This window comes from Motacilla alba, chromosome 1 (assembly GCF_015832195.1).
Source record: "Motacilla alba alba isolate MOTALB_02 chromosome 1, Motacilla_alba_V1.0_pri, whole genome shotgun sequence".
Classification (NCBI taxonomy): Eukaryota; Metazoa; Chordata; class Aves; order Passeriformes; family Motacillidae; genus Motacilla; species Motacilla alba.
This window is the reverse complement of record NC_052016.1, coordinates 75272337-75295473: the sequence shown is the minus strand read 5'-3', so window position 1 is coordinate 75295473 and position 23137 is coordinate 75272337. Positions and strand designations below refer to the sequence as shown.

Genomic DNA, 23137 nt, shown 5'->3' with positions numbered 1-23137 from the left:
GCACCTCACACTAACTCAATGCAAAAAAAACCTCCAGGACACAATATTCCATATAGAACAGAATGTTTCATTATTCCTATAGGCCTTCACTTACTATTTTACTGAAACAGTTTGTTTTCAAAATAACCATGAATGCAAAGAAGTGAGATAACAAAACTTTTCTGGAGATTCAACCAAAGGCATCTATTTAATACCGTATTTCTGTACTGCTGAAAAAGCCTGTCAAATAGTTGAAGTGAACACAATGCTTAAACAACATACTTATATGGAAATGAAATATATTAACTCCCTAGGGAACAAAACCAAAATTCAAGGAATTTCTGGAGGGGAAAAAAACCAAAGGGGAGGGAAAGCTGGGGCGGGGGGGGGGGGGGGGGGGGGGGGCAGGGGAAAGAGAAACAAGATGTCTTTCAAAGCATTTGTTTCCTTCTGATAACCACACTGCCATAAAACGCTCAAAACCATGGGGGGTTAGTTTCCTTTGAATCAGAAAAGTCAGGAGAGGAATGGATGCTAATTAGGCAATAAAGGCATAAAATGTTTTGGAAAAGAACTTCAGGATATGAGCCTAGAGGAGTATGAAGAAGCTATAGAAAGAACATGATCAGATCCCTTTTTGTTTGATGAAAAAGCCCTGCCATCTCTCAATATCAAAATTTTCATCTGGATTAAAAAAAAAAAAAAAGACAAAAAACAAAGAGAAAAATGAGAAACAAATTCGCCCGTTCCAACAGTGATTTCTAGAGCTCATGAAAGCTTCCTAGAGAGCAATTAGTGTGAGACTCAAAGGCATTGAAGACAGGAGAAGTGAGAGCCACAGAAGTATATGCAATATTTATGAATTTATGAAGCCACAGAAAATACTAGAAGCAAATTTGTGGGAGAAGCAACCTACAAGCAATGAAAATGTTTCCAGAACATGTCAAGCAAGCCTACCATTGAATTTCCTAGTAAGCTTTTTCTATCTCTAAAACCTATCTTTCAACCACAGTATCCTGAGCCTTTCAGGCATCAATGCCTGCTTTCTTATAAATGCAAATCCCCATAATTTTTAGTTTGAGTTCTACATGCTGGAATGAAACCTGGGCTCTTCAAAGCTGGTATAATGGAGCAGGTTTCTCTCAAGTGGGTAAAAACCAGTCTTCCACTATTATCACCATAAGCACCATCTTCTGAAACTATCCCAATATGGTCTTCATAATTGTTCTCTTCAGAAACTGAAGTGTTTATGTAAAACCTTTTCCACAGGTTAACAGAAAACATCAGCTCTCTCAATCACTAAGTTGTGTTTTAACAATAACACTGTGTGAGCTTGATTTACAAGAATCATTTGCCTTTCCTCTTCTTTCCTTTATTTTTGAAGACTTGTAGGATCTAGAAACAACTTCAAAAAACAGTAATACACTACCAGTAAAATATAAATTACACAACAAATGAATACTCTGCATTTTTACAACTGGAAATAAAAAATGCATATAAAAACAAGAGTGCCTGCAGTTATGATTCAAGACAGCACTTAACCACAAAAATGAAATCTAGCTTATGGTTTTCTGTTTTGAATCTAATGGCTACTTCAGAGGCCACATAGACAATCAAACCACTGATCAAATAACTGTGCTGTCCTCCCCAGAATTATTTTGGTTTCATTTGAATTCTTTTTTGTATGCCTCACAGGAAAACAATGTGCAGCAGTCTTATTCACAAGCCTAAATACCTGAGCTTGTCTGGGACAAAGGCAATTAATACTTTCTACATTCATTTGATGTGGAAATGCACATTCTCAGCTTATGCAATAACTTATGGCAATTTAACCTAATCTTATGACCTCCAGCCAAGTTAACTACACTTATTCTCTAATGAGCTGCATGGGTGACCAGCAAAATACAATGTTTGGTTGGCTCATCCCATTAAAACACATAAATAAAAGTATCTAGAAAAGTTTTGCATTCTATTCCTACTAAGAAACCAGATAATTTTTCCTGATGTTGAGCTTGCCTGTTTGTCATAAGATGGGATCTTCCATTTGTCAAGGAATCGTGCATATGTCCCTGTTCACCCTGGATCTTTTAATATGAGACCAATGGCATTTGTGACAGGACTAAACAGCCTTGACACCTTAAGTGACATGAACAGCCAACAAGGTTGTCGGAGTGAAAAAAGCGATGAAGAAGGAATTCTTTGAACTCATTTGCCCACAGAAGGGTTTCTGATGCTAAATGTCTACAAAACTTAATCTAGTCTCTGGGCAGTAAATTTTCCAAACAGCATACAGAAAATCTTTTACATTTCCTGTAAAAATTATGACATACATCTCCCACCTCTACCCCCAGCAATGGATTTACAGCCAAAACATTGGAAAATCCCTCAGCTGAAGCCTGCAGAAAGATCTTTGCATCATCAGCGTTATTTTAATGCAACTGAAGCTTTGCTGTGGGTGGAGTGAAACAGGTTCTAAAAATACTTTAACTACACAGAACATTTTCTACTTTGCCCATTCCCTAAGAAAGAAATACTGGAAGGGGCTTCTAAATGTTAACATAGGATTGTGGCCTTTAAATAGAGACAAGTAATGCCACAGAGGTTTGTGCACAGGAGCCAGTGCTTGATACATCTGGGGATGATAAAGCTTGATGCCCTGACCGGATGACTGAAGTTACAGACCCAAATGACACATTCGGTATCCTTTGTAGTCTAAGATAACATAGAAATGGTACCATTTTGAACAAAAAATGAAAATGGAGCTAAAATTTTGAAAATTCTTTAAAAACAAAGATCACTTGGTTCATACACCAGATATTAGATTCAATGCCACTACTTACCAAGCCAGCTATTGGAGTTGGCAGACGATTGATCTTCTTAACGATGCCAGGTTTGATCTTGTTAATCAAACTAAAAAAAAAAAAGTTATATGATTTTCTGTTAAATAATTTACTGTACTTAAGCATGAGCATCAATGCTTATTAAGAAATACTTTGCATGTCCTCCTAACGTAACATCATTTGAATGAGTTTGAGCTGAATATATTAACACTCCCAAGAAGTGACAAGCAAGAACAGATTGTAGAAGCAAAAATTAAACAAGTCACACACAAAGAGGTTTCTGAGAACAGCAAAGCGAGAAAAGAAAGAAAATGCCTGAGGAGGCGTGGGCAGAAAAGGATCTGTGTTTCTACTACAAGGGTGGTGATGTTAACTGGATTCAGATCTCCTATTTATAGATTTTCTTCTCATAAAGGTTCTGAGCAGATGTCAAAAATGTACCAGAATATTGATTTTCAGAGTTCACTGTGATAGCACTAATATTCCTGTAAGGGTGAGAAATAAACTCAGTTTTCACAATGCTACCAAGTCCAGTATGCTGTGTGCAGCAATCATTTTTGGCACACATATTTTACATGCACAAGTCATTTTCCATCTCAGTCAGAAGAGATTGTACCTGATATAACTCTTCACATAAAATTCATAATTAAGCTGAGAAGATAGGACAGACTAACACATCACTTTTGAATACATAAGCCCAACTGCGTACCTTATCCTGCAGTAAAGATGAGGCACAGGATTCCTTGCAAGTCTATACCCAGGTTTTCAATCATGGAGCTGGTGAAATATTGTGGTTCACCAAATTACACACTGCACCAGAGGGTCAGTGGAGAACAGGGACCTCAGGACACCCTGCAGACTTCATTTGCCTCTATACCTTCAAGGGTTTTTTACTTGTTCTCACTTCTTATTGCTGCTTCTCTGGCCAGACCCTTTACCCCACACAAAGTATCAGCAAGGCTTTGTGATCTACCTACACCAGTGCAGAGACAAGACCTAGAGTTTGAAAGTCTCTGTGAGGGAAAAGCATCTTTTGCTCAAGCAGAAAATGTATTTGGGAAATAAACACAAAGAACAATTTACCCCTATACATTGGAATGACGGATAAATTTCTAAATACCTGCAGAAAAAAAAGAGAAAAAAAAGAACTGCAGGTCATGAGATTTTTCAATAATACTGAGTTATTGAGCAAACAAGACACATTTGATTACTTTTCCCACCCAAAAAAGTTCTGTTGGGGTGGAATAAAAAAAAAAAGTGCTGCATTACCCCCTTTTTTATTTTTAAAATCTTCCAAATGCATAATTTTTGATTTATTTTACTGAAGAACATGAAATAGCATGTGACGAGAAAGAAACTCACTGAAGTTTTTCTCTAGTATATGCACAATAGAATTGGCAAAATGTAAAAGGCTTTATTTTGTTAACTACTGATCACTCAGCCAATGTGTGCACTTAGTCATTGAGTAGGACAAAGAAACTGACTGGATGCAATAGGAATACGTGGTGCAAGTAGAGGTCTTATCAGCTACGGTTTAAGCCAGATCAACAATCTACAGAGATAATATATCCATCTAAATTAGCCATGCCACAGGTGAAGCAAGGAAATGGATAATCTAATTTCTAGTTTGTCTCAATTATTTGAGATCTTGCACTATATTGTCATTGGTGAAAACTGGACATGTGAAAATTTTTGCCATCTGCTCTTTCCTGTTTCCACAGAACTTCTATGAAAATCACTCCTCCTTGGACTTCAAGTATGTCAGATTTCAAATTATGACACAGGAGAGCAGCTATTTTAATACAACATAATAAGGCGTCTTTTGATTTAAAGAAAGTTGCATGCCACCTAAGGCAAGCTGCTCACTCAAATGTCTTAGGTTGCAATCAAGATGTGGCTGGCAGCGTGTATTCTTTTGCCACCTGTTAAAACCAGGTGGGACAGTTTTCTTTATCTCTTCCCCAACCCATCCTCCCTCTGGAAAATATCTTCTGTTAATGGGTCATTGAGTCTCACTGATAAAATTACATCATCCCATTGTGAGATGCTCCACCCCAGGAGGAGGAGCCAGGCATTCCTACCTTGATATAGTCAGAGATTTGGAACAACAGAGACAGCCTTTTCCCACATGATTCCCAGAGGAAGACCAGGCCAATCAACACCACTACTGGACCTTCAGAGGAAAACTACACCCTTCTAGAGGATCCCTGGTTCAGCAGAACCACACCTGTCACTGCAGGAGGACTGCAGCCACCATTTAATGGGACTGCTACCAACACCCTGACCCACAGGGTGTCAGGTCATATTCTGACTCTGTCAGTGTTCTTTTCTATTACTGCATTTTTTTCTCCTAATAAAGAACAGTTATTCCTGCTCCCATATATTTGCCTGAGAGCCCCTTAATTTCAAAATAATAATTCGGAGGGACGGGGTTTACATTTTCCATTTCAAGAGAGGCTCCTGCCTTCCTTAGCAGACACCTGTCTTTTCAAGCCAATACACTGAAGAAATTGCAGGATGTTTTTCTTGCATTATTATTAACTACAGATAAATTTAACTGACTTGCGTTTGGCAGAGGGATCCTCATTCTATTGCCAAGTAAGTGTCAACAGCGACGATATCAGAAGATTAGTATGTATCAGTCAATGGCCAATTCTTAAACATCAGAATACAATAGAAACATATACTTTCTTATTAAAAGTAGAAACTATTTTTATTACCACATTCACACTCATTACCATTTAATTACATAAGTAATGAAAATAAAGCATACAGCTCTACAACATTATTGAAAGTTAATTAATGCCCTATATCACAGATAACTTTAGAAGCATCTAGGAAGATAAGACTGGAAGGCAAAGGGTCCAAAGCAAAATACAGGCAAGGACAGAAAATATGGCAATATTCACAGAAGGAAAAAATTATGTATAGGAAAAGAAGCCCAGAGAACTGAACTTGCACAAATATTTTCTGAAAGTTAGCTTTGCTGAACTGATTTTATAGTGCCTCTGAGTTTTGTGGCTTTGGGTTTCTTTAAGGTTTGTTTGTTTTTCTTGTTGTTGTTTTTAGCATTCCAGGTAGCTCTCTAACAAGATTTCTCTTGCACTGGTGTTCTAATGACATTTACAACTGCTGTTCCTTAAAATACTAAGGGATTAGCACCACTTCCAGTCCTGGAAACCTGTTCCAGTAAGTACCAAGCCAATTACAGATATGTGGATGAGACCTGTTGAGTGCACATTTTACACCTCTGACTCAGTCTAGCAACGAAACCAGGCAAGTCTCATCATTGGCAAGCCTACAATATATAAGCACCAGGAAGCTTCTTACAGAAAGTGCTCCAAAACAAGCTGAGTGTAAAGTTCTGTGATAGGAATAGGTAGTTTCAGGATTTATAAAATCAACTCTAAAGGGCAGGGGATGGAGGACAGAAATCCAAACCCAAACAAAAGCAGTGGGTATAGGGGTAACAGAGTGCTTTGATCCCAGCCACAGCCACACCACCTTGCAGAAGCTGAAGAGAACGGCCAGAGATATCATGGGCATTATAACCAAAACCAATATAATCAATCAACACCAGCATGATCCTCACAGTATCACACAAAGAAGTGTGTGGGACAACACACAGAACCTGCATCTGGAAAGAGTATGTCCAAAAGCTGCTTTTACTTCCCATGACAACCAACAGGTATTAAAAAAAAAAAAAAAATTAAAATACTTTTGGTACTTAAAAAAACAAAAATAAAAATTCAGAGGCCAGGAAGGAAAGAGGCCAGCTGATGTTAACCTGAAGGGTTGTTACATAGGTAAGTCAATACTCACTCGCACAACAGGACTCCATTTTCTAGAGCTGCTCGAAAGTCTTCAGTTCCAAAGCTTTGCCTGGTAACTGCCTATAGGAATAAGAGTTGAGAGTTAATTGGACACACAGACAAAATCAGGACTAGGAAGAGAATCTTAGTAGTAGTTAAAAACAAACAAACAAACCCTAATTTAACACTTAGTGCATACTATTGTTTTCTTACATTAATTTTAAAGAAGCAAGTATTTAAAAGCCAGTACTTTATGCCTCAAAAGAAGTCAGATCCAACATCTTAAAATAGTTTCCTCTAGTGTAAGTCAATCTTCAGCTAAATTCTGTGGGAATACTTATTATTTTTTAAAGCAATACCAGTCATATTGAAAAGCATAAAGGAAATTTCAAACAGAAATGCAAAAGAGAGAGAAAGTCTTTTATCTCCTACTTCATATTACAGCATGTATACCCATGATATCCAGCACAAAGTATTTTAATAGAGGGTTTTTTTGTGCCACTTGCACCTAAGGCAGTGTGACTAAAGAACCACTCCAAGTCTGCATTACCACGTGCACATCAATTCCCATTCCTTTGCAAGTGGCAGGACTATACTAATGGGCCTTGTTTGTATATTCAGGGAGAAAAAGCAGTGAACAAGAACAATGTCTTATAAAGGACTTAAGATACCCAAAACCACAAGAATTGACTACAAGTTTTCAGCGAAGTAGTTTTCAAAAAATACCCCAAAACCCCAAAAAACAAAGCATTTGCTCAAATCTATACTCACTTGGAGCCACTTAGATCCCCCCGTGCCTACATTCCCTGCAGGGACCAAATTTGGCAGATTTCTTCCAAACAGCCAGATTAATAACCCTCATGCAAGGTAAAAAAAGACTTTTATACAATTCTGCCATCAGAAAAGAGAGGTTTTATGCCAGCCGGGAACAGAAATCAAATACTAGGAATTGTATTTATTTGAGCTTAGATGTCACCATGTTCAGCCACCAGCTAATTATGAGCCCCCCTCTGGGGATGCTGACCATCCTCAATCCTGTGCAGGAGTTCATGCACACAGTTTTAAGTGCTGTGGAACCTGCATGCATCCAGAGCTACTGGTTACCAGAGTAAGTAAGGAAATTAGTACTGAAAAAAATTAGTTTTGCTTGGTAAAAAGAGCAAAGCAGAGGATGAAGCTCTTTCAGGATCTGTAAAATTATTACATTATCACCCTATAATTTTTTTTAATTCCAAGAGGAGTGCACACTAACACCAGAAATCATACAAATTAAGTAATTAGCTTTAACATAGGTTTTCTTTTCATTCAAATGCTAAAAGTTCAATCTTCCTATTGAGAAGAAAATTAGATATTACAAAAATCTTCTTTTGTGTTTAAGGTTTTTTCCTAAAATGTAACATAGTGACAGAAAATGAATGATGGCACACCAACTCAAGATAAGAAAAAATTCAAAATTCAGGCAAAGAAGGGATGATAATGATCCCCCTAGGAGAATTGCACTTTATACAATATTCATGTAGCAACAGTCTGTTCCTACAGAAAACTAGAAGCTGCATCTCAGAAATATAATTGTCAATAATCACTTAAAAACACAGAATCTGAAAACTACCCTTATCTCATGTATGGCATGATATTTTGTTTCCAAACCTGTATATTTAGAGATAATGATTTTGAGGAAGCTAGCTAATGTAACATAACAGCACGGAAACTTTAAAAATAAGTATTTATGTTCCCTAGGTTATAGGGAATGAGAAATAGGAATACCTAGTTTAAAATTATGCCTTTCATTCTGCAAGTTAGAAATTTGACATTTCCGTGTCATACACTAGAACTGTACTTTAATAAGGGCTGTAGGTCTGGAGTCTGGCTTTACAGCTGTGTTTCAAACTCCAATCAATTCTTAAGAATCCTAAAATTGTTCTTATTGTGGAGTTGTCACTGACATCTACAGGACTACACAGTAGAAATGTTTGTGTTTATAGAGAGTTTACTGGCAAGTCAGGCATGCAATAGATGACAAGGTGTTCCCTTCAACAAGAGTTGGGCCCATCCCAAGCCTGCAATGTCTTCTAAACCCACAATCAACTTTCACAGTGAAATCTCTCCTTTTTTTTTTAAAAAAAAAGGGGGGGGTCCTAGAATTGAGTATATAGCTAAGGCCCAAACTCCTCAAAAATCATTCAGAGGAAGACAAGGAACATGTGCTACTGAAGAACTGAAAACAAATTACATTAAAGAGTAGCCCCTCCAGAACACAAGAATGCCATACTGCAATGCATAATCCTGTTTCCTTGAACAGCAAAAGTCCAATTTGAGTACAAGGCTGTAAATGCCTCTATTAGACTTGCAGACATCTTAAAATTTCATTAGGAGACATTACACTGGAAGCATTTTGACTAAGCTATTTGTGCAGCTGCTGCAGCAATCAACACTGATTCGCTATGCAGGATGGAACTGTCAAACTGATCTTGTGACCCACTGATTTTGACAACTACGTGGCTTGTTGATATTAAAATAAAAGCATTGGTTCTGCCAAGTTAGGTTTCATTAATATTGACTTTCAAAGGATAACTAATAATTAAGTAATTAGAAGGTATTCTCAAAGAACAATTTAACACTGGCGCATGAAACCAAAACATTTTCCAAGTTGCACAACAACTTGAATTTGTTGATGCCACAAAAGTGCTCCATTTTAAAATCTGGTTTTGTACAGAGACGGAAGACTTTTCTCATTATGGACTTTCACCTGGCTTATACCCAGTGCAGAGCTTCAAGCTCAGCTGTAACTATGATAGTCTACCCTTGAACAGGTATCATTAAAAAAATGCAAAGACACAGACTGCCTCAGAGTTCCCTGGAAGAACCTAAGTAAGACAAAGTGAATCCCACCCTAAGATATTACATCTGCAAACTATGTCTGTGATTTCTGAGTCACTGTTTGCTCATGAAAACTGCTTATACTGGGTGCGGTACTCTTATGTAATAGGCATAATTGATTTTGAACAATTTTTCAACCACTTAGCCATGTGAGCCACCAAATAATAAAGAAAATACCTTACAAGAGTGATTCTATCCATCTTTAAACAACATCCCTTTCCAAATTATATGTCTCTTTTCTCTCCTCCATTCAGCTGAATATATTCTACTTCTATCACTGCTTTTTTGATAGAATGAGAGCAATGACATAATTAAAGGCTAGATAATAAAATCAAATTAAATTGCTGCTATAAAACAGTTTAATGTTGTTTTTCAAAGACAGCGTCCCCTAATACTTAGGTAATTTGCAATTGCCAGGTCCAACCAATTTTCTTCAAAGATATGTATATCAAGTCTTTATTTAAATTTGGATATTTTAGAAATGCTTACACACAGAGGGCTGGTTTATTTTCAGGTTTGCCGTGATTCCTGTAGCAGAAGACAAATCAAGAAGAAATAACCAAAGATCAACCATTCTGAGCATGGCATGACATCAAAATCATCATGGACTGAACAAAAAGCACATAGCACAGAGTATGCTGATTATATGCCCAAGTACCAAAATTATCATTGAGTACATTTCTATGGCTTGCTATACTGGAGGCCAAATATAGCTGATTATAAGGCTCCTTTGCCTTACAACCTATTCCAAGTTGAAAGATTTTTTCAGTGTTAATAAAAAAAAAAATACTAAGGGAGTTCATATCAAGTTGTTTCCATGGTTTACACAGGTTTGAATGACGTAAGAAAAGGCAGCTCTACCACAGGCCAGTCGATGTTTACCATTACACGAAACTCAAAGCAAAGAGACTGGTAGGTTTCTCAATTTAACTTTGCTGTGATGGAAACTGCCAAGCTAGACTCTCCCCAACCAATGCAAGAGTCCTACCACATACCCAGGCATGCTGGCTGACCAGTTCTCCATCGCAACAGCATTAGCTGCCCAGAGACAAGGAGGCAGTGCTGTACCACGCCCAGCCTGCAATCTCAGCGATGCCTTGGCACAGGTACTCGCCATCCAGCCTGCGCTCTCCATCTCATTCAGAGCTCCTCTGCCACCCTGCCTTTAGACTACAGCACCTCAAACCATGCAAGGTCCCTGTGCCTCAATTTGAGAGAAGTGCTGCTTGCATCAGCTAGAAGCACACAGCTCCCTGATGCAAGGATGTAGGTTAGGGATGGAAGGAAGATGCAAGATACTGAACTACAGATGATAGCAACTGCCTGAAGAAAGGCTTATGTCAGGATCTCGTGATGCAAACAATTACTCAGAGGGCAGTTAACCAGATCAACACTGATTTATCAATTTCAGGTTCCCAGCATGGTCTGCAGCAAGAAAAGACAAATTTTGCATGCTGAAGAGAGGGCTGGCTGTCTTCTGCAGGGAACTGGGACAGTGATGCAACAGTGATGCAATGGTGCCATCCCCAGTACAGAATTTTGGCTACACCTGCCAGTTCCGTCACAATGCCTGCCTGAGCAGATCACCTCATCTACATATGACTGTATGAATTCCTACCTTTCCAATGGCCTTTCTTCTCCCTACCCATTACCACAAATATGGATCAGACTACATGGCAAATGGCTCCATCTTTAAATAACCCCAGCATTGCATTCCTTCATTTACAGAACTCCTTTGACTATAACTACCTTCATGCAGTGCAGAATGGTACTGCTCCTGCAAGATGCATGAGGAGATACATCGCCTACACCCCAGCCAACAAGCAAGCATGCAGGCAACTCCCAGTGTGCTGGCATCTGCACAGTGTGACCAGGTCTGGAAGCAGATTCACAACATGTTTTCAAGTAGTATTTTGAGTCCACTGCATTTTATATCTAATTTTCAAAACATGATACACCTCAGCTTGACAGATTTTTTTTTTTGTCCATCACTAAAGAAGAGCAACATCAAAAAAGAAGTAAAAAAAAAAAAAAAAACAGTAAGGATTTTTTTCCTCTCCTAAGTTCAGATGCACTACCCAAAGTCCTACCTCCCCTTTTCATGGCTATTTGCAGTTCCATTTAAATGACATGCAGTACATGAGCTTGTGTTTGAACAGCTTATGTGGTAGCTACCAGAAATTGCTGTCATTATGCTTTGAAGTAAATAGCTTGTGCTGCCTGGCATTTGCAGTCTTCCTATATAGTATTCCCCTCCCAAATTTTTTTCATCTCTTCCATCTTTAAAAAAAAAAAAAAACCAAAACAAAACAAAAAAAAAAACCACAACATTGCCTCAGTTTTCTCCTGTAGTATTTTTCTTTATCTAAATCCCTCCCAAAGGGCATAGGGTGGTAGAAGCAATATTTAGAGGGTACACAGTCTTGAACAGAAGTTGAAAAATCAGCCATTTGGGTAGAAAACTTTTGACGTTGCAGCAAACAGCCCAACTATAGCAATTACTAGACTTCTCAAGGTCAAGCAGTAGAAAACAGCAGCTCATTTTTGAGGTCAGCAGGATCTGTCTCCCTGAATTTTGAGCCCCAAGAAAATGTACAGAAAGAATGGGCATTCACAGCTCCCATCCACAGGAAAATACTACTGGATTTTCATTTCTGGTAGCAGCAGGGATGCCAGGCCCAAAGCAGGCAAGGTCACTGTGGGAAAAATGCTGCTATTGTGGGAAAAATGCTGTTATCTTCCCTCCTGATCAACAATTTAATTCACAGTCCAACAAACTCCTGAGGGGTCAGTCAACAAGTGCTCAAGAAGCTGGTATCCACAGAGGCTCTCCCAGTCACCTCTCTAGCAATGAAAGGATGACACTGCCCAAGCTAACCTGCACAAGAGTCATGAGCAAGACCTAGGTTTCTATAAAAAAAGCTCTTAATCTCAAATCCCCACACCTCACAGCTAAAATCCATGATAGGCATGCTGCCACTGAGGAAAAGCACAGGGATGGCTGGACTAAGAAAAATATCTACAAATAAAGGTGTTGTATAATCTAACTGAACAGCAAAAGAAAGAAGGGGGAAGGAGATGAGTATTTTTGCCATTGATCACTTATGCTGGACTATGTGAATGTTCCTCTTTACCTCCACAACAGTAATGGTTTTCAGTTGGAATAATTCGCTCTCTATGGCTCAATGCAAAGCTGTAGTCCCCTGTTTAACCCCATACCCCAAATCCCCAGGCGTCATTACATTTCAGAGAATGTAGAGATTTTTCAGTCTTCAGTCCAAACTGCCTTTGATAGCAAACCAGAACAGATATTTATAAAAGGAAATGGTTCATTATTGAAAAAAAAGTCTTAACTGTTATTTTCTATCATCAACATAATGATGGGGTCCTATTGTGGTATGCCTTCTGGACAAACATACCAAGACTCCTGAAATAACACACAGCCACATTCTTACAAAAGATGAAGAAAAACAGTAAGGGCTGAGCAAGGGAAAACATTACTGGGGTGGTAGGTGTGAAAAGCACAGATCTCTGCTCATCAGATACTTATACTCTGCTCATTTCAGCTTTTCTGTCAAACCACACATAGAAACACAATCTGAAGGATGAAAGCAAAGTTTTCCTTCCAATGGCTCACAGAATGCCTGGCTTGGTGAAACAATGCTGTTGAGAGAGCAGAGATAAACGTTTGTGATCAATCAACTCAGTCAAGCTTTTCCCCCCCACAAACAAGACCATCCCATAAAGGAAAACAAGATGAATAAGCCTACTGTTGTTTATCCTGATGACTGTACTGACAGGTGTCAAACTAGGAAAACCATCATCCATTACTTTGTGTGACAAGAAAGTGTTACTGTATGTGCAGATATGGGCAGCATTAACTAGATGGAGGTAGGTGTTCCAGTAACACAAAGCTTGCCAATGCAAAGTGAAATCTGAATGACTAGACATCTCTGAAAAAAAGAAATCATTGACATTTTATTTTTAATTACATAGCTACATCTGATTTCTTGGGAAACTTAATTCTGTAAACACCATTTAAAAGCACACAAGCTCTAAAGCTGCCACCTTAAGTGATGCATGCTGATTTCAACTTTACCCACACATCCAGTTAGTCATATGTATTTACAACTACTTTCAGTTAAATAAAGTGGGCATTTATTCAACTTCCCAAGGCAACAGAACACCAACATTAGTATTTTAAAATTTTCCAGTTGAGCTCCATACTAATTTAGTAGTTTGTGGTAAAAGTGTGGTGGTATAAGGCCCCTTAACCATCAATGTTCCTTATTAAACAGAGAAAAGGATAAAGCATTCATGAAGAAAGACACCTAAACATTCTGTTCACCCTTGAAATAAGCAAAAAGCAAGGACTGAATTCCATAAGTATGTAAAAACCTGTTTTATTGAAAGTTGTCTTTTTCAAATAATTCACAGCAAAACAGTGGTGTCCTAGACTTCAGTGCTTCTTTCTGACAGACAAAATTGTTAAACATACCCTGGGAACAAGAATTGTGAAGGAATGGCTTCCAGAAAAGTCATCAACTGAGATAACAGAAGAAATTACAAGAAGAAATTGCAGTTTCATTACTTAGATATCTGTTAATGACCATGTTTTATAATATATGTGCTCTCATGCTAGCCAGATTTTGAACTTGCCCATTGTAAAAGTCATACACCATTTATTATTCTTTTTTTCTGAAACATCTACATATTCAGCACTGCACTGGTTCTTATCTGACCTCAAGCTGTTAATAGCTTTCCAAGTTGGGGGATAAGCAATCAAGAGACAAATCCATTCACAGCTGTTGCAGCTGGATAAATTAATACATGCATAGCTACATCCTGTGTAGCGTCCACCAGGACCATAAAAAAAAAGCTTGTCCTGGCCAGAATATCAGTATGTTCTCAATATCTCCCTCCAGACTTAAGATGCTCAAGGCTTTGTATGGCTGGCTGAGCAGTCCAGTCACAGGAGAAAACCATGACCTTCCTGCCATCCTGAAATTGCACCAGAGCCTCTATTCCCACTCTCTTCCACATGCCCATGTGAAGGGTCTGCATTTATGAAGTGCCCTGCAATCATCCAGGATATTTGTGCTTCAGTGAAGTACTAAATATATATTAAAGAAACCCAACCCCATCTCCATGTAACTCCCTCACACGCATCCCATCATCTCTCCCCGTCCCCAAAAATAAACTGAAACAGGGGGGCCAAGCATCAGAGAAGGGCTGGAGCCACAGCGTGCTGGAGATAAGAAAAGGACAGCATTCAGATTTTATGCAGATTCTTGAGAGGCTAGCATACCCAAAGATCCAGTGATTCAGTGCCCTGGCAGCCAGGCAGTATGTGACCGATGGGATAGGGAGCCACTTGCCTTCATGAAGAACTTCCAGCTCAGACAGCAATAGTAAAAAATTCTGCCCCAAAAACCTCTATGCAAAATTTGTCTGTCTAATTTCTTTAGCTAAAGAAGGGGAAAAAAAGGCTTATGACAACTGCAGCAGTTTTCTTTCAGGGGAAAAAGAAACAACAAAAAAAAGAGTCTTTAAAAGCTTCAATGCAAATAGAGGCATTACTTGCAATATTAACAGATAAAATGTTATGATAATAAAAATCATATTTGTCTAAGGCAAACATAAAAAAGGACTAAAGCAAATACCACCTTAGACTTTTTTTTTTTTTGCTGTAGATGTAATAAAATAACATTTGTCTAACATTTTAATCTATTATTTTATATTTAGTATTTTAAATAGTATCTCCATTTCACTATAATTGAATTTCTAAATATTTGGTATGGCTTATTTAGAACAAAAGATAAATGCAAACTATAAAAAGCCTTTGGATGTTTGTATTTTCTAAGTTCAGTTTTACTACTATTATAATTCCAGTTTGGAGTCTATGCTGCAAATTTCAATACAGGCTCTCAATCCACTGGCATCTATTTTTACAGGAAGGACCTTAAAGAAAACAATATCTTTGCTTATGCTGATTAGAAAAACATGCTAAAACTCTGGTGCTATCTGCAAGCAGGTCCCTGTTGGGATTATATAAATAAGTGGCAGAGACATACAGAGATACCAGATGAAATGCTCAAGAGCCAAGCATGCTTCTGCCCTAGATTACAGTTATCTCTTACAAATTTACTGCCTTGATCCTGGGTGTATTCAATACTTTGATTTTTCATATATTTTAAATACTTCCCCATGCTTCTCCAGAGATCAACACTGGTGCCATGAGCAAACCAGGGAGCTAACCACAAGGTCTTGAAATGACATTCAGCAGGAGGAGGAAAAAAGGCATTAGATAAAAGAAAATGCCCACAAAGGGGAAATCCTTTAGATACAATTGTTTTCCCATGTTTAGCAAGGTTATTCATGCATGAAAGTAGTTTCTTGCTATTACTAGAGATATGTCAATCCTTTCAAATTTTTCAGCCTTTACTGGCAGCACTACTTTTAGCAGCATACATACTGAGACGTGCATTGAGTCCACTTTAGCCCAAAGTATTCTCTCCCAACATTCCCCCCTGCTCTCTCTCTCTCACTACACCCATTTGCTTGCACATGGGGTTCAGGGAACCAACAGCCTTCTCTGTGCATCTCCCCTCCTGCCCCCACATCCTCTGACTTTTATATCTCTCTCTACTACACCCTGGTTTCCAAGCCATTTCACCAGGTTCTCTTAGCTCATTAACAAGGAAACAGATGGACAGTGAAAAAAGAAACTGTGCGGAAATGAACATTTAACAGGGTCAGAGACACCGTAAAGGCAATTAGTGGCATGTACAGACCCTGGAAAAGTAGTCAACATCACTTCCCAGTAAACTATGGCACTTGGCATTAACTGCAGATCTTAAACAATGCAGCTTGGAAATTTCAATATTATCTAGCAGCAGTTATGTAGAAATAAACAATCAAGTGGAAGTCACTGAAATTAATGCTGACTTCAGGCGGAGAAATACTACGCTCTTCTCTGGAATTTTAATAATTTGGGGGGAAGGGTTAGATTAAAAGAACTCCACTGTCTAAATTAAAATAAAAGCAAGATTGCAAAGCTCCTGTTTGGTAGCCAGGGACTTTCTTAACTACATTTACATTTTATAATATGATAGTAGGTAAGTAGTGAGAGAAGCTACATAGAACAGAGACAGCAAGAAAAAAATTATTTCAGGGTTTTCCTAGCTGTTTTTTAGAATCTTTTAAAACATGGAGTTGAAAGGAATATAATCACATACAACTAACTATATCGGGCTCTTTGGAAAGCACTGTGCATGGACCAAGTTACTGCACTGGGAGCAAGACTTTCAAACGCTCCCGTTCCCAAGGCTCGTGGGGTGATGCCCTGCAGGTGTGAGCTCCTGTATCCCAGCAGAGGCCACTGCCGCTGCTGCACAGCACCATCTATTGGGAGACATCCCGTACGGCACATGACCACAGGCTCAGTGCTTCTGTGCAGCCCTTCTCCTTGGCAGGACATGAAAGAAATCGCCTCTGGCACAGAAATTAAATAATTGCAGTCAGAGGAGGAAGAATGGCTGTGGAGGAAATTGAAGTCCAAGGGAGCCACAAAAGGATGGCGTGCATTTGAAAAGATGACAGGAGAACAACTAGATGAGGCAGAGTATCAGTCTGGGCAAAGGAATAAAGAAGTTTAGGCTCAGCAAGTTTTGCTGACCAATGCTTGTCACTGATTAGGTGTTTGCAGAGTTCCAAAATAGGAATGCTGCCCTTTCAGAGCATTTAAATAAAAGGGAATATTGACTATCTTGCTACTTGTTTACCAAGTGGTTTTTGTACTTTGAGAACTCTGAAATGAATATGTTCTTGGGCTTGAACACACAGCTTTCAGCTTTTCAGAGGATCCTGTTGTAGCTACGCCTCCTTCGAGACGTTTCCATCATCTCACAGCAGGCACAGTGACACCCTGAACAGTAACAACACATTATTCAAAATTGTAGATATATTTCCCCACCTCCCTAAAAAAAACCAAAAAAAAAACTCCTTCACTGTTTGAGATATATTTGCCTTTACAAAAAATCAAAGCCATTGCTAGCAGAAAGCAGGAATAAGGCTACTAACAACCTCAAAATCAGGACTTCACCCTATTTAGCAATTTAACATGACTTGAAAACATCCCCCTTTAAGCACCACATTACCTTGTCACATGTCCTTCCTATTTGAACATTTTGGTGAAGGTGATGGAGTATTTATTAAGCCAAGCATTACTAGCCAACTCTTATTCTCCAGAGATTTCTGATGCATGGTTTGCAAAACCAGACAGCACATGCACTATCAGCTGCCAGTCACACACAGCCCCACGCAGGGATAATTGCTGCACTACAATTAAAGAATTAAGGTGAAGAGCACAGAGGTCCAGAAGGGAAGCACTGCTGCTCTCCCAAACTCTTTTAACACTTCCTCCTTCCCATCCCCCTTTCTTCTTCAACACCATCACTCATCACTCCACTTCTGATCCAGGCTGAGCATTGCACATGACCCAGGTGTTACTCAACCACCTCCAGCATGACACTTCCTCCAGCCATTTTACTGCTCCTCTGCAAATGCAGCGTTATTTATTTCATTATTTGAGGAGCCAAACTGGTTTGACAGAGTGCTTGCCTCCTTGCCTGGGTGTGCAGAGGAACCCAAGATAAGGTTGACTATCACAGCAGCTACACAGAATTGCTATGTACACTGCCCAGAGGTAGGATTTAATTACTAGTCAAAAGCAGTCTATCTCCCCCCGATTACATAAGAAAATTATACTTTGCTTGTATTTATTATGACATCCTTGCAGAAATGTTCACGACTCTCTGTAAACAATTCCATATTCTGCAAGGGAGAGGCAAAAATTTACATCACAGTGTCCACATTCAACCCATTAAGCATTTGAAATGTGAATCCTTGATATCCACCTTTTTATATCATTAGAAAAATTCCATGTTGATGAAATTTTTTTTGTTCTTATTCAGAGGAAAACACGTCAGCAGTGTACTAAACAATTTATCTTCATATGGCAAATACATCTTTTCTCAAAGACATACTCTGACCTTAAGTCCTGTGTAGAAAAAACAGAGTGTTCAATAAGCAGTGGGCTGGTTCACATATATTCACATAATCTCCCTAATGATACATCTACAGTGATTAAAAAGCTCCACAAAACACACACAAAGAAAGCTCTGATACACAAGCAGGCAAATTGCACTAGAAAACATATCTAGAGTGATAAAAATAGTCTTGAAAGACTACTCTTTGACACATTTAGTATGTTTGTACCTTGAAACTACTTTTTAGATTATGAACAGATGCATGTTCTTTGGGCATTTTTTGTCTTTAGCTTAACTTTATTTTATCTTTAAAAATAACAAGGCATTAAATGGAGAAATACCATCAGTAATCCATACAGTTTTTTCATAGACAGAATTGTCTATGCCCTGGAAGACAGAGATTTTCTTCGACCATGGGCAAGATGCCTCAAGCATTTCTGGGTTTGAGCCACACTGGTTTCTGTGACCAGCTGTCTTCCAGGGCATGCAGACTCCAAGAATGTCTGAAACTTTGCCTAGCAACAGGCAAAGCACAGACTGCCCCAGTTTAAACATTTTACTCCATACATGTTGCATGAAGTTATGCCAATTTCTGCTCCTTGATCGAGTGAGTGGTTGGGATTTCTACATGAAAATTTTTTACCATTTTATTTGAAGCTCATAAAGCTGTTTCTCCTACCATAAAAAAAAAAAAAAAAACAAAAAAAAAAAAAAAAAAAAACAAAACCAAAACCAAAAAAACCCTGGGAAGTGCTTTTAACATTAGGTCCACTGCTTTATCAAAGCAGAATGATGTCTCTGTGGATTTTTCAATTCAAAATTCCAGAGAGAAAGGAATGATACTTTGTAGCACTGATGCTATTTCCAATGCAATATCTAATTCTGGTTTTGTCTTTTATTGGTCATACATACTCAGATGATTTGTTAGAACAAGAAGTTGGTTATAATTTCAACCTGAAGCATTCAAATATGACTTGCACAACATTTAAAGACTATCAAAGGAATTATCCCATTGAGTTAAACTAGTTGTCCATCCCACCCAGCATCCTCAGCCTGACAGAGACATGTAGCAGGTATGTCAGCGCGTTTGCAGGGTGGGGAGGGAGGATACCAGTACTTTCATATTTAGAGCAGAGGTGTTCTAGCCTTCTCTATAATTAAATAGTAAAAAACACAGATAGGGAGAGCAACACATCTTTTCATAAACACTCCTCTTGCATCAGAAATCATTACAGAAAGGAGAAATGTCACCCACCACTTCCTCCTGTGCCTATATAGCAGGCTTTTTAAAATACTTGGGTGCTTAAAGATTTCTTTGTTTGCACTGTACAACATATGGAGATGTACATCCAGAAGAAGTTGAACACAAGTCTCACTTGTGATAAGTCCAAGGTGGCAAATGTATGCAATGCAATGCATGCCTTTTTAACTAAGGCATGTATCCACGAATATCCCACTAAAAACTCATGCATCTTATGCAGGACAGTATTCTCAAAGCCTGGCGCCTCAGATTGAGAGCCTGTGTGGATAGCAAGTGGGAATTCATACACCAGCTGGGAGTCACTGCAAAGCTGATCTCTTATCTCTTGACATATTCTGACCTCTGCTGTTATAAAGTGGAATTTATTTTGACAGTAATTTTTTTATTTAAAACACTGCCTTCAGAATAAGAACTTTCAATATCTGCAATTATCCAGGGAAAAGCAATGATGGAAAAATCACTTTTATTTTACACCATGAAACATAAACAAAGTTTCCACACTTTTTCCTTCCCCCTCATGTTTCTACCAGCCTGTCATTTATTATAATCTGCATCATTTGACTATTACATAAATATGCATACTTTGGTGGGTTTTTTGGGATCTAGACACTCCGTATGCTCCCAATCATCTCTCTGAGAATGAATTGTTTTAGGCTTTTGTGACAGATACCAGCAAAAACACCCAGCACATACCAAAACAGAGACTACCACTAATCTGAAATGATTCATACTAATTTTAGACTGCACTTCTTTTTTCCAGTGCCAGTTGCACTTTCACCACCAAATACTCTACAGTAGCCTAGCAAGCTCTAAATTAGGTACAAGTCTAGGACTCTACACTGAATTTTGACAGCATTTCTTTCCTATATATAGGAAGAAATAGTATTCTAAATATGCCATACATTAACATCAGTGAAAAATGTGAATATGAATGAAGGATGATATATTGGTTGGCAAACTTTTGAAAGCAGCAAAACATCACTTTTTAAGTTTTAATTACACTTTGAGGTGAAAAGAAGAAAGAGAGGGTGACCATCATGATTCTCTGCTTCCAAACTTCTCTTTCCCTTTTGGATAAGAAGTCTCCTCTCAGACCTTACCTTGAAGATGAACATTTGAACCTGTACTGTACTTATCACAAATGCTCAAAGAACATTTCCACTCCTTTTCCTATCGTAACACCTGTCACACTTCAAAATAAAATTGCATGTACAGCTTATATGATTTCCACCAGACTTGCTGATTCCCTGTGGCTCGAGAGATGATGAAATACTTGATCAAATATTTATAAGCAGTATGAATTCAGACTATCTCCCAGTCAGAATACCCTTTTGATTAGGGAATAGAAAGACAGCAACACAGCGCACAATGAGTGCTTCAGCACTAAATGCTGATTTTATCTTTATGTCTAACTAGGGAAGGGACCCTAATCTAAAATCAGCTAGTTCACCTTTATACCAAGAACCTACCTCTTGTAGTTCTAAACATAAGAAACAGTCTTGTTCAGTTCTTTTCAGAATACTTTCACCATTAACTGTGTTCTTTCTAAGCAATACTAAAATTAATGGATTTTTTTTTATTGTTCTGCATGCAACAACTTTATTTTCACCTTCATGCATAGTTAATTTATTTTTTTTAATCTTTGAATACTTTGCTTCTGCTGAGAGAAACATATAGAAATTTGCCTTCACACCTTTACTAGAGTAAACACAGGAAATGCAACTGCATAATGTAGATAAACCACTGAATCTTACAGGATCCTCAACAACAGCTACAAAACAAACAGCCATTAAAGCCCAGCACAGCACCTTATTCCACCATACAGATGTCCCAAGACAGCCTGCTAGCTTACACATACTCCCTATTTTAATAAACATCCCCACACATTCTGTTTTGCCCCAGTTAAAACCATCATCTGCTGGAAACCATTTTGAAGACCCCCCCCAAAATGTTACTGCACCTCCAGTATCTGATACCTAGACTGTTAGCAAGGGTGGAAAACAATGAGTTACACAGACTACCACAAGTGTCCTGTAGGATTTAACATTACAGCTGACTTTTTAAAAATATGGAACTACTTCAAATAAGATGTGTTAAAACACCACAGCTTCCCACCCAAAAATGTTATTAATAAATATGAGAGTTTTGGACAATATAAGGAGGAAGCCTTAGTTGTGCTCTCTTTGTAGAGAGACCACTCAGCAGCATACTGCAGTGGTCTAGAGGCTTTATTAGTTTGTTGAACATCTGTCAGATTCTGTAATACCCTTGAAAAGAAAAAATAAAGTACTATGGTTAGTTTAATTTTGTATTCTGTCAAAAAATATTATGAGAAATTGAATAGCCTAAAATAAAGTATAGCATGGTTAAACAGGAAGTTTGAGAAACCAATTCACAAAAACAGAAGTGAATAAAATTCATACAACTAACCAAAAAAAAAAAAAAGTCAGGCAAGTTCAGGTTAAAAAGTAACTAAAGACAACATACACAGAAGAAATTCTGTGGGCATACTAGAGGAAACAGAAAGGACAGAGCAGGCGTGATGAAAGTAAATTAACAGATAATGAAAAGATGGTTATGATGTTCAGTTAAAGAGCTGGCAGATGCTTCAGAGAAGCATAGGACTGGGAAAACAACCACTGAGAATATAAGTGTTGAGATGGCAAAGCCTGGAAGAATTTGCATAATTAAAGTTCTTGTCTGTTCTAGAGCACGCTCTAAGCCATTAACAATTATCTTCAACTCAAAGGGCTGGAAAGGTCTCACTGACTGAAAAAAAAATTAAAAATAAAGATCCCTTTTGAGGTGTGATGACATGAGAAAGAAAACAGAAAAAGGATTAAAAAACCCATTTAGACTATTCTCCCCAACTTTAGCTTCTAGTAGGGTATTAAATATTGCTGACTCACCACTAACACAAGGACATAACTTTTGAAAGGGAGGAACACTTTGGTCTGAAAAGACACTTTTTTTCCCTGCCTTGGCAAATAAACTGGTTTGATACAAGAAAAGAAGCAAGTGTGCTATAGAGCAACTGAAGTTGTGCAACTGGAAAAAAAGCCCTGGTATTTTATTTAAAGGCAGACTGTGGAAATGCAATCTAGATAAGGAGAATAAAAGGCCATGACATGAAAGTTGGAAGACCACACATGTCAAGAGGCGGTTTCTCTTGTGTTAACTGAGATAAAGTACTAAACTGGACCCAAGAGAAGTTATTTTAAATAACTTAGTGTGTTCTTAACAGAATTAGATGATGGATAACCACCATATTATTTACAAACTCAACATGAGATATTGCATGAAACAAAAATTCCATAT

At 38.2% G+C, this 23137-nt stretch overlaps 1 protein-coding gene across 19 annotated transcripts in view; it reads right to left on the bottom strand.

Annotated features, from left to right (window-relative positions):
- Window positions 1–23137, bottom strand: part of LMO7 (LIM domain 7) — a 132780-nt gene that overhangs the window by 90626 nt on the left and 19017 nt on the right. For all 19 annotated transcript variants that reach the window (XM_038161208.1, XM_038161291.1, XM_038161379.1 and 16 more), the window contains exons 2-3: window positions 6642–6712; window positions 2820–2889 (exon numbers count right to left, since the gene is read on the bottom strand). In XM_038161208.1, the coding sequence (XP_038017136.1) occupies window positions 2820–2889; window positions 6642–6712 (141 nt within the window). The remainder of the gene's footprint in view (window positions 1–2819; window positions 2890–6641; window positions 6713–23137) is intronic.